Source organism: Haliaeetus albicilla, chromosome 7 (assembly GCF_947461875.1).
Source record: "Haliaeetus albicilla chromosome 7, bHalAlb1.1, whole genome shotgun sequence".
NCBI classification, from domain to species: domain Eukaryota; kingdom Metazoa; phylum Chordata; class Aves; order Accipitriformes; family Accipitridae; genus Haliaeetus; species Haliaeetus albicilla.
This window is the reverse complement of record NC_091489.1, coordinates 7564798-7576990: the sequence shown is the minus strand read 5'-3', so window position 1 is coordinate 7576990 and position 12193 is coordinate 7564798. Positions and strand designations below refer to the sequence as shown.

The 12193-nt window shown below is 42.1% G+C and overlaps 1 protein-coding gene across 4 annotated transcripts in view; it reads right to left on the bottom strand.

Annotated features, from left to right (window-relative positions):
- Nucleotides 1–12193, bottom strand: part of RPS6KA2 (ribosomal protein S6 kinase A2) — a 308863-nt gene that overhangs the window by 53221 nt on the left and 243449 nt on the right. For all 4 annotated transcript variants that reach the window (XM_069786870.1, XM_069786872.1, XM_069786871.1 and 1 more), the window contains 4 exons: nucleotides 11536–11573; nucleotides 10656–10798; nucleotides 2843–2913; nucleotides 1923–2011 (listed from right to left, as the gene is read on the bottom strand). In XM_069786870.1, coding sequence (XP_069642971.1) covers nucleotides 1923–2011; nucleotides 2843–2913; nucleotides 10656–10798; nucleotides 11536–11573 — 341 coding nt within the window. The remainder of the gene's footprint in view (nucleotides 1–1922; nucleotides 2012–2842; nucleotides 2914–10655; nucleotides 10799–11535; nucleotides 11574–12193) is intronic.

The following is a 12193-nucleotide window of genomic DNA, read 5'->3' as shown; positions in this document are numbered from 1 at the left end:
AGAGGTGAAACCTATGGGAGGGCATTCCCTCTGCGGGCCGTGTGGGCGTCTGCCTGGGAGGAGAGGGGCCGCAGCGGGGTGCTGAGGGACTGGCTCCCCACCTCTGCCAGAGGTGGGGTTGTCCCCTGGTCCCTGTGTGGAGCAAGGGCGCTCGGCTCCTTCTCTCCCCGGCAGTCACAGGGAGAGGCAGCCTGCTCCGTACTGGCCTTCTCCGCAGGAGCCAGGCTCCCTTGGGAAACAGCTGAGCCACCGTGTCTGACCTCTATGTGAGGTGGGGGCTCCGGCTGCGACGCTGCAGCCAGGCGGAAAACACCCATTCACCTAAAACGTGACAGTCTGACGGTGCTCGGTGTAAAGCAGAGGGCTGGAGTAGCTCCCACGCCGCCCCACCTGAAGCAAGGGACAGAGCTACCAGAGCATGAAAAGGTCAAGCAGAAGCTCAAGGGCGCAGAGCAGAGCGTCCATCTTCCACACGTGCGCGAGCCCACCCGCGCGTGCCTATTAAAAACGGCCGGACCCCTCTCTCAGGCAGGCGGTGATGGAAGTGGGCTGTCAAGCCTTTCACGCTCTGCCGCTAACGCTGGGACTGCTGCGCGGGGGACCAAAGGCACTGGGCAGCAGAGCTTCGGCAGCACCGCCTCCAGCACCGGAGAAGGGAGCGTGGGCACTGCAGGATGGAAAGGGGGAAACCTCTCTTGCACCTCTCGCTCTTTTCACGTCTCGGAACAAGCCATTTCCTAACTTAGCTTTTTGCTTCTAACTTTACGTCTCCAGTCTGAAACAATCTTACAAGTGTAAACGGTTGCAAGAGAGAAGAGCAAATTGCTTTTCACACGTCTCAATATTTAACCAGTCTACGCCATTCTCTAAAAGACAAGTAATTTCATAGCTGCCAAAACTCCCATGGATGGCAATGAGTCAACCACGTATTTAAATATGACCCATCTGCAGTCTTCTTGTGATGCAGTTTACAAAACCGAAGGATTAAATCCCTGCACCTAAGGTCAATTCCTGCTCCTAAGGGCACAAAAACCCCAACAGAGGTACAAAGGAAAGGTTTGTCCCCTTCCTTTAGAAGCAAATTCTTCCCTTGTTCACCCAAAATGCAGAATATGAGACCTGTGGGGAAAAAAGAAAGCTCCAGAATTTTTCACAGATCTAGATAGGATTTTTAAATGAAAAACAATACAGTGCCATTAAGTTCATATCATTCACTTGATATGACTGTTCTTATTCTTCCACGTAAAAACCGAAGACCAAATTTGCAATTAAAATCACGCACCAGGCATTGTCCATGACCTCGCCAAATGCAATCAATTTCATAATAAAACTCCCAAACAAAGGTATAAATGGCATAAGATGCATGATCCAATACATACTTCTAGTTTATCACAATTTAAATAGGATTATTAACAAAGGGTAAAAACACATTAGTAAGAAAGGAGATAACACATTTAGGGTAACAAAGAAGAAAACCTACTGTGAAAATGTTCCCAGCAAACAGAATGAGACAGCATTAAAACTTATTTGAGAATGGGAGAGACAAATTCTACTCCCTTTTGCTCCGCACCTCAGATTTGCAGCTAAATTATACAGATTTAAGAGAGACCTGTTTTTCAGTTGCCTATATTATCATATGCAGCAGTTCTCTTAAACCCTTCATAAATGCTGGTGCTTCACCCTCCCTCTTCACCAAAAAAATACAATACGAGCTAATATCATGTTGCAGATTCCAATGGTTTGCCTGTGCTCTTTGCAAATTTCTCTAGTAACGCTCAAGGTTCACTGCGCTCTGGGAAGGAACACAAAATGCCGCATAACGAAGAGGATAACTATCAGGGAAGATGCACCGAGAGAAACAATCACCACCTGACAAGGCAGAGCGCACATAACAAATGCCCCGATCAAATGCGCATGCATACCTAATCTGTTGGAGGGGTTCCTTTTGAAGAGGGCTCGCAGCAGGCTCTGGGCTTCTATGCTCAAGAACTGCGGCATTCCCAGCTTGGCTCTGAAAAAACACAACACTTGAAAAGAAAATAGATTTTTCAAACATTTTCTCCATCTCACTGTGGTTTAAAAAGTGGAACTGCAGTAGTCAGGAAGGGCAGACACATGAATTTGGTGACCAAAGGCTACCTAAGCATAATGCAATACAGAGTGAGGACCTGATCTTGCTGAAGTTAAAGAAGATTTTACCACTGGCTTCACTAGAGGCAGAGCAGATCTAAGGAATCTCATGACACCTTTTGCAACCTACAAAGGTAATTTTCCTGCAGAAATTTTTTCACTTCTTGAGCTTGCTGGAATAAATTTGGGAATCAAGAGGAATTTAGACAAACAAACAAAACTTCATGAAAATAATTATACTTAACCACATATTGATTAAAGGGAATAAAACTTTTCCCTTGGCGACTCACTGCTACAGAAAAAAATGTAATATTGAGCAAAGATAAGCTTCAAATACTTATGTCTGCACTTAATATCAAAAGAATGGGAAATCTGCAAAGGAAAAGATTTGAAACTTGTCAACAACAAACATAAGCTGTCCTGCAGAAATCTGACTGTTACCACTTTTGCGTGGATAACAATATTACAGAAAGTAAGATACATTTCTTTTGTAAGGCCCTTTCAGTAATTCACTTCCTGCTATTTATTCTGAAGGCAATTTTACAGCCACATGCAGGCATCCACTGTGCGTGCCTTACCAAATCCATGTCTTACGTTGCTTTGAAAAACGCATTATGGACATTATTATTCTCTACCCTTCATATAATTAGGATGTATAGGCTGCCAGAGGGTACAGTTAACTCATAGTTAGAGGAACGGTTTCAGTACTCACTTGAGAATGAGTGCCATCGTCTCCTTTCTGTCTTTTCCCTGGAAGGGTAACGATCCTGTCAGCATCTCAAACTGTGGAGTAACAACAAAACGGTAAATCAAATGAGCGTTGAGATGGTCTGCAGAGCTGATAGACACCATACCCACCCTCTATTTCCAACACAACTGAAAACTTGAGGGAAAAAAAATGGTCCAACAAGCTGTACTTCACAAAAAGATGACACAGCAAGTCCAGTTTATGCAGAACATGAAGGACTGACATGACTGTTTTGTTCAAGAGTCTTGTTACAAACTGTTTACACTGGTATTTGGGGTCAAGTTTTGGTGTGTTTGGGAAGAAGTGTCATATATACTGTTTCTTCCAGCACCCGTTTTATGGCCAATGCTGGAGATGAGATATTTGGCTGGAGGGACCCTTAGTCTGAATAGGTGTGGCTGTTCTTAGGTGTCTGGCACGGACTGTGGTGCAAGGAAAATGGGTTCAGCATGCCACTCCCAATCTTTTTAGCTTGAGCCAAACCACCTTTTCGATTGTCTGCTTGCACCACTTAGAGACGCAACTGCTATACTTTGCAGGAGAAACACGCACAAACCCCATGTTCTCAAGGCATCTGAGTGTGCTTTTTTCTCTCCCGCTTTGGTTCCCCTGGCTCTATTCAGTGATGAATTTTGCAAGTGTCACATTTAAATGAACCCAAATCTCAAAGCAAAACTCAGCAATCATCATCAATTATTTGCCTAACTCACACATGAAAACATCAATCAGATATGGTTCCTTTGAAACAGATTAGTGCTTTCAGTAAATTTGACAGGAATTTCACATTTGTAACAAAAAAATAAACACCCCAGCTGAAGAAGCTTGCCTAATATGGATTCATTACCAGGTCTTTCACACAGCTCTTGCCACAAAACACTGTGGGGTATGAGTGGCAGCTGATTCCTCTGACTAAGGGATGATGAAGGTTATGCATCACCAAACACAAAGACACCAAGAACATAATTCAGGCCAGGCACAAAGGAGGACAATGTCCATCAAGGCTAAGGAGAACTGTTACTCGCTTCCGTCTGTGACTCAGGCTTTGGATCTCTTCTACTATAATAAGTACCTACTAATTAATATTTGTTGCTATAATTAAATACCTGTTAAGGCAGGACAGATTCTGCAACCCTTATGTAGTTTTTGTGCCTTATCACACAAGTAGCTTCACTGCTCTCGGGAAGCACATATGTGCAAAAATGGATCCTTTCATTACCAAAACCGGTGTCAGACTGCCTCACAGCCTCACTCTGCCCTTTTCCCAGATTAAATATAGCCATACCATAAGGAAAATATAAGAAAACATAAGAAAACTGTAACCGTGAAACTGTTACGCGAGTTTTGGAGGGGGGCAGAGGAGAGGTTTAGAAGCCAGGTAACTAATTTGACAATAATTAATTGCAGGATTAATCTGCATTAGTAACAAATTACCTCGAGGCAATAAAACATACAGCAGAAACAAGGAAAAAACACTTTTTTTAAAGTGTGTATGACTGACAGATAGAAACAAGATTTGGACAACACAAATGTGTTAACTCCTGCTTGGTCCAGGAGAGTTAAGAACTGCTCTGTAGAGCTGGAGGAAAGCAGCTCATCCTCTAGAGACAAACACGATGGGGAAGAATTTTTAAGACTGCCTAAATGACACTGGAACTGAAGCACCATTTGCAAAGTAATGCTGACCTATTAGAGCCTTAGTCCTGATAAAAGTGTTCAGATATACTGGGGATGAGGGGCAGAGAACATTGCTTCCCAGATCAGCAGCAGAAGTGGTACGTATTGTACCAAACCCTCCTCATGATTTCTAAAGAGTTTATGTTCAGGGCAAGTACCTAATGTTCACTTACATTTGCCCACATTACTTTGTTGTAATAAATTTAATTTAACAGCACTAACAATGACTGCTACAGCTCGTTTATTTTGGCAGAAATGGGCTTGACACAGCTGATGCAGATGATACAGATAAAAGAAATTCAGATGCAGTGTCCAAGAGGGAAGGAAGGAAGGAAAAAAGCAATTTAAGTTGCAGGAGGGAGCAGGGGAAATGACCATCCTGGAGGCTGCAGGCAACATTTACTGCACTGCTCTAACGGCTAGCGCTTTGTTACCACATGTCTCCCAGTTATGTAGGTCTAATGTTGACATTAATTCAGATTCAGAAGAAATGCACTTAAATACATCAGTATTTAAAGTGAAAGGCAGCTACACGAGTTAAATGTCTTTTTACTTCAATGAACTCAACAAGCAGCAGCTGGAAGAAAGCACTGGTTTCTCAAGTGCAGTCATGATTAAATCTGTTGCAGGTTAAAAATGAAATAACAAGACTGAAAAAAAAATACAAATTGAAATAGTTCATCTCATCAGTTAAAGCTACTGCTTTACTGCACAACAACTTGTTTTCCTGCTTATTTAAAAAAAAAAAAAATCTTGCTAAATGTAAACATGCAAACAGAAGTGAGAACTTGCTGCTAACACCCTTGCACATAAATACAGAGTTGTATGGGTCACTACAAGTTGACAAGGAGCTGAGCCTAGGTATGAAGAAACTCTGTAGTATTTTTGGCTATTAAAGCAGACCCTATAGTTTTGCCGGGAGACTCAGTTTTCACTCTCCACACCTCCCCATCTGTAGAAACCATCTGTTTGCTCCTTGCCTCCCAATGATTTGCTTCCTGGGTATTCTGGAGGGCCACCTTCTGTTAGCCAGCACTTCAGAAGCCTGTGCCTCCCTCCAACCTTTCCTGTACCAATATTCAGCACGAAAGGCAAATATTCCCTGTTCCAGTTCAGCTGCCTATTAAGAGAACGTACTCTGCAGTGCTTCCTTTCTCTAGTTTTCAGGGCAATTGCCCATTTCAGCAGGCGAACCACCAGCACTGGAGACCCCAGAAGATATACATGTGGGAAGGCCTTGGGAAAGAGGGCCCCATTGCCTGAGGGAATGGATTTAAGAAGCGACCCTGGTAGGTCACTGAGGAAGATAATGAACGAGGAAAAATCCATAGCCTGGGATAATTGCCAGATGAATCTTCCCAGCAGATGGAAGGAGAGCAGATTGTGCAAATTATTATAGCCCAAGTCTGCTAAAGTAGTGTGACTCTAGGATAAAATTCAGGGTTACAAAGAACCTTGGTACCACTCAGGTTTGAAAAGCAGAGAGAGACACTCTTGTCAGAACGGCCAGGTTCGCCTCTCAACACTTCCAGTCATTTTCGGGTAACTGGGAGCTGGTCAGCGACGCAGTTTTATCATTTGTAAAATGCATTAAGTATTTTTCATTATTAGCCAGGCGTGAAGCATAATGAATTAGTGTTTGCAAAGGGTTTGAACACCTTCACATAGCAGCTAGCATAAACATTCAGAATACTGTTCATGAAGACCATCTCTTGCACTGGGAATAAAACAAGTGTTACGATGGGATTTTGTAAAAGAAGATTGTATTGCTTTGATGTCTCGTATTGATTTTTCCAATGCCACTGTACAGTTACTACAAAATTACTACAGAGCTGTCTACACTGTCTGGATACCAAAGGGATATTTTCTTCTCTCATGAAGACTTCACTCCTTACACATTCACTACGTTGCTGACAAATATAAACACATTTCTTTCTATTTGGGACTACCTACTGAGTCATCACACCCCTTCTTTCTCTAGTTATGTTCCCCTCTCTGCTCACATGACTCTCAAAGGTGTACAGTGTTTTTTTGCTGAACTGAAACAGATACAACTTCCGTGAGGTCTGTGGCCTTGTAAATCAGCTGGTACCATGAACTACTAACCCACTGCTTTGAGAGCCCTTCAGAGAGGATTGTGCATTTTATATCGTGCAGACCGGTTTATCTGGGCTTCAGAGATGGCAGTGTGGGCATTGAGGCTCTTGCAGCACAGCTGAAAAGGTATTAGTCATATACCCAACTTTTTAACCATTTAAGTCAATCGCTTGTTCATACAGATCTCTTGATGCAAAGCTTTCGTAGAATATGTCCTATCCAAAATCTCCAATGCAATGAGTAAGATGCAGGAAGGCAGAAAATGAAATCTGTCCAGTCATGATAAACCACATAAACTCACCAGCACAAAATTTTAATCGGGTCCCAATTAGGACTAAATGAAACGCAGGTATTGTCCTCTGGAATGCTTGGAAAGGGTGAATTTCAAGATGTGTATAACTATACCTGTTGACACATGCTAAGCTACCATAAAACAATTCAAACAAACTGAGCAGCAAATGAACAGAGCAGATAACAGTTTTAGTTCTGTGGCCTGTGTCAAAGACTTAGCTGGTGGTAAATGAAATTTTACTGTTGTGGATAGTAAAACTCCCACTGAATAATAATTAATTAAAATAATTACTAACATAATTAATTAATAAGTCAAGACCAGAATTTAGTTTTTTTTCAGGTAAGTTTGTTTTGATATTAGTAATCACAACATGCCACATTTAAGGTTGCCTTCAAGGATCATTCAGTTTGATTCCAGCCTGTGCGTCGGTCAATGCAGGTTGGCAAGGAGCTGATAGCACAGCCTGACTCTTCACACTGTAGCATTAATCCCTCTTCACAGAACAGAACAGACAAGATATTGTTTGGCTGCTCTTCTGATGGCTAGGTTACAGGCCATTTTATCACTATCTGCCTAATATGTTCCCTCTTTTGATCAAAATTTTAGGTATGAAAATTAGACTATCACATTCACTTCCTTTCAATCTATGCATATTCCACCAACTGGTATATTTTCTTTGTATACTTCACAACATACTGCAAATTACTTAGAGAGAAATGCTAATAAATCAATTGGATACCATTAATTCTCTTCAGTTTTTCACACTGGCAGAAAAACAGCTTCCGTAATAGAACATACAAGTGACAGAGCAAGGAAAACAAGGAGAAATGAGCAGAGTGAAAGACAGCATCAGAAAATTCTCCTGCACTTTCAGTGTATGGAAATACCCTTTTTCTACTCCAACCAGTTAATTGTTAAAAAGGAAAAAAAGATTGAACAGATAAGAGCTATTTTTCTCTAAGATGTCTGGTACCACTCAAAGGCTTAAAGCATAAGCTTACAGTTAAAAAGATTTTACTCTCTTTAACTCATCTCCTTTTATATGGATTCTTATCTTTTCTAATTCTAATACATTGATTCCCTGGGGGAGGGGATGAAAAGAGAGATGGGGGGGGGGGGGGGGGAAAGAAAGCCTAGCAAAAAAACAGGGGGGAAGGAACCAAGTTCATTAGCAGGTGAAAGAAAAGCAATCTATATACCAAATACACCATCATTTAACTGGAGACAGATAGCGAGAAGGCACAGCTATCCTCCAAAAGTAAATATATAATAAAAAAATTTAAAGGGTTGGGATATATTTATTATATGAGACATAACCTATTGATGTTCCTGAATAAACATATATGATTCAGAAGTGCTGAGCATCCACAAATGCATTTGTGGCCATAGGAGATAAGGATGTTCCACTCCTTTTAAATTCAGGTAATAAATTACAATATTTGCTTAGATTAACTGCTGTCAACCAGCTGGGTCAGTGATGCAGGCCCTCCCCACCCCAAATTTTCACTAGTTTTCACATTGCATCCTATCCTTACTTCCTTTGGTGGCGGCAGTTTTCTACTTAGGGTAAACAAAATTTAAACCTACTCCGTGGATTGTGGTACGTAGTGTAACATACAGCTACCTAAAATAGCTTCCATACCACAGGAAATGGAGCTGTATTAGAAGAGCACACTGCTACGTTAATTTGTGCTTCTGCCCTAATTCTGCAGGGGAAATACGATAACCACGGTGAGGTGCAGCGTGAGCCACAGCTGCAGCGCTGCACTGTGTTGCGCTGCCCATTGGTGGCTGGGCACTGAGACCTTGGGTCGACCACTGAGACCTTGGGTAGACACTTCAGGAGAGAGCAGCATCACCTTCGTTATCTGGACATATCCCTGCGAGAGTAATAAATGCATGGTGTCTGGGCTCACGGGACAGCACTATGCTTGATAACACGGCACTGGGAATAACGGCTTCAAAAAACCTATAGCATTCACATAGCTTTTCAAAAATCACAGTGTCACAAAACAACTGCTCCTTGATCTTCTCTTTGTCCTCCTCAGCAACAATGCCATCACAGACTGAAGAGGCTAGATGGATGCAGGAGGGAGCAGGTTAGCACCCAAACACCTAATTTTAGATGGCTGGCTTGAGGAGGGTTCAATGCCTCTCTGAAAAACTTTCCCGACACTGCATCCCTGTGTTAAACACTGCAGCGCTCAGAAGAATGTTATCGGGTACTTCTCATAAGCCAAGCAGCTCCACTGTAGTCAGATATCTCTCACAGAGCTCTTCTTGGAAAGTGTTTTCCAGGGCGTCACTTCTGAAGCAGTCGGGAGCTTTCTTCTACTTTCCAGACTAACAACATTTCACGATGAGTTTATTCCTACCGGCTCTTGGGGCAACGGTACTCTGGCTGAACAGCTCCTTTCTCTCTGTGGTGTTCTTCCCTGTGACGTACTCATGGATGGTATAGGTACTATACCATCTTTGGACCATTATTGGACTAATAAGCATCTTCAATTAATGAATTTTCCCTGCAACACTGTACCAAATAATTTATTATAATGGAGGCACATGAGATCCACTTACTTTGTTTAGAAAAAGATGGTTATCTCATCAAGTAAAATACCAAATTAATCTAGCATGACTGATTTTTGGTAAATTCATGTTGCATTTTAAATAACTTTTCATTGATGTGCATGTATAAAAAATGAATTAGCACAGTTTCTCATACTGATTCAATTTAAACTACCTCCAGAACAGCTTGCAGGACTCTTAAAGGTTAAGCAACAGTGGGGAAAAATTGCAACTTTTGTATAGTTAATCCGATGTAAAGACATGTAAGAAAAAGATTACTTCCTAGCTATTCCTCTGTGCCAATTGATACGTTTGTGTCTGTTTCTGGTGATTTCCCCCCTGTGAAGAGCAGTCATTTTAAACCTGTTTCACATACATCATTTTAAAAACAGCATGCACTGAGGACAAAGCAAACATCCTAAACTAGTCATAATCAAGACACAGCAAAAAGGAACAGAAGAAGAAAGGAGGATGACATGGTGCCCCTATGTATTTGTTTTCTTTTCCCAGCAGGAGAAAAGAGAGATTTTTGAGTTACAGTCTCCTACCAGCTAATAAGACTACAGGAGATCCACCACCAGTCCAAAAACTACCTGAATCTCATTAGTGGAACAAGAATCAGCAATGCCAACGTGAAGACGACAGATGAATGGCAAAAGAAATACTGAGGTCCTGTGAAACATCCAGAGTGCCCTCTAAAATATGTCCTTTTTAATCTATTAAAAAAAAAGGAGTAAATTTCTGAATTTCTCTAAGACGATGTCCCTAACATCTGAAAATTGCTGCTTGGGAAATTGTTTCCTAACAGGAACCATGTTAGTAACTAGGAAGATGTTTCTTCTGAAATGCTTGTGCTCTTCTGAGCTTGCCCTGCCCTGTTTCTGTGCAGCGGAAAAACTAGTGGCTCATGGTAACCAACTGAGACAGCAAAGGACTGGGAGAAGGAAGAGAGAGAATCTAGGGCAAAATGCTACCTCCTATACCCCCAGGAGCAGCTGGTTCTTTATCGCTGATGCAGTGAAAACAATCAAGCAATCATCACACATCTACTTTTCTATTAACCCTTAATTGCTGAAAGTAGTACTTTTTATCTGAGGGATCTGATCACTCCTACAGCCACCGCTCCAACAAACACAACTTTTCCATTACCATGAGTACGCCAAAAGACCACCAGTCGGCACTCTGTGTGTGTCCTCGCCGGTTGACCACCTCTGGGGCCATATACTCTATTGTCCCACAGAATGAATACGCTCTCTTGTCATGGTCGATGGCTTCTTTACTCAGACCAAAATCTAAAGAAATTGGAACAAAAAAGACTCGTTAGGTCTTTAAAAATGATTATTTACACTTTTGCTCACTTAAACTGTTCAACCAAATCACACCAACCATCTGACTGTGTGCAGAAAGGCCACAGGCACGTGCATGCTGAAGCCCTGCCTACGTGGAGTGCCTGGTTGGCACTTGTTAATATGTCCTGAAAGTAGGTGTCCCATTTTCTCTGTTCAGAAAGAGGTTCTGAACCAAAGCAGAAGAGAGAGTTTAAAGAAACAGAAGTACACAGTTCAGGTTTGGTGAAGACAATGCTGGTAAGGATTCTTGGTCAGGTAACCAAAGCATTAGGAAGAATAATCCTAGATAGACACCAGCAGAAAGGATGGCCAGACAGCACCTCCAGGGTGGCAAAGGCACGTCTTTCCAGGTGTCCTCTGCACAGTTACAATTCAGAGGTTTTAATCTGGAGTAAGAAGTCATATTGGAAGCATCCTTCCATCCACGGTGGCAGGCAGTCAAGCCTGCATGCTTCACATCAGTCAAGAGTACAATTTTACCACGAAAATGCTATGTTCTCCACGTGCTGTGCAGCACGGGTGCTTGACGAATTGCCAGAGAAGAGAAGCCCAACACTCATACTCTGCTGGCTTCTGAGTTTTTGTAAGCAAACTCTTTCCCAGTAAAGACCAAGATGCATGGAACATACTGCAGAAAAAAAATCAGCTCGTAGACATTAAGTTTTCCATTCCTCACATACCTGTTATCTTAATGTGGCCCTCTTCATCAAGAAGAATGCTGTAAAGCAAAAAAGCAAACATTATACATTAGGCAGGCACAGAGTACAATTAACGAACAAGAATAAAACACATTTAAGACAGTTAAGTAGATATGCAAGACTCAAATACATGTGTAAACAAATCCTCAGTGGATTCTATGCCTCCAGAAAGAAAAATGATCCTCAGAGGTCTGTCTAATCTCACGTCTGAAGCACACATGGCCTGCGGCAGTTGTACGGGGAGCCTCCTCCTTACTCCATAGCACGCTCAGGTGGGCATGCAAACTGAGCTCAGAAAAAACAGGGTGTTCAAAGCCAACAACTGCAGAGTATCTGCTTCCAGCAGGAGAAGGAGCTACAGGTTTTCTGCTCTTCTCATAATAATAAAGGCAAGCACACAAATAATCAGGACTTGGACTCACTGGACCTAAAATTAGCTCCAAAGGTAGATACGTTCATGCTGTAAGTAATAAAAGTGATTGTAGAGCACAATGACCAGTCACAGCCTAACTGCATGGATCTCAGCCCCTGCTAATTTATTCTGTCCGGAAGCATAAATGAAAATTCAGCCTGGAAGCCAAGTTCAAGTGTTCTCATGTCTGCCACCTGCCAACATATTTTATTTTCACAAAGGCACTCC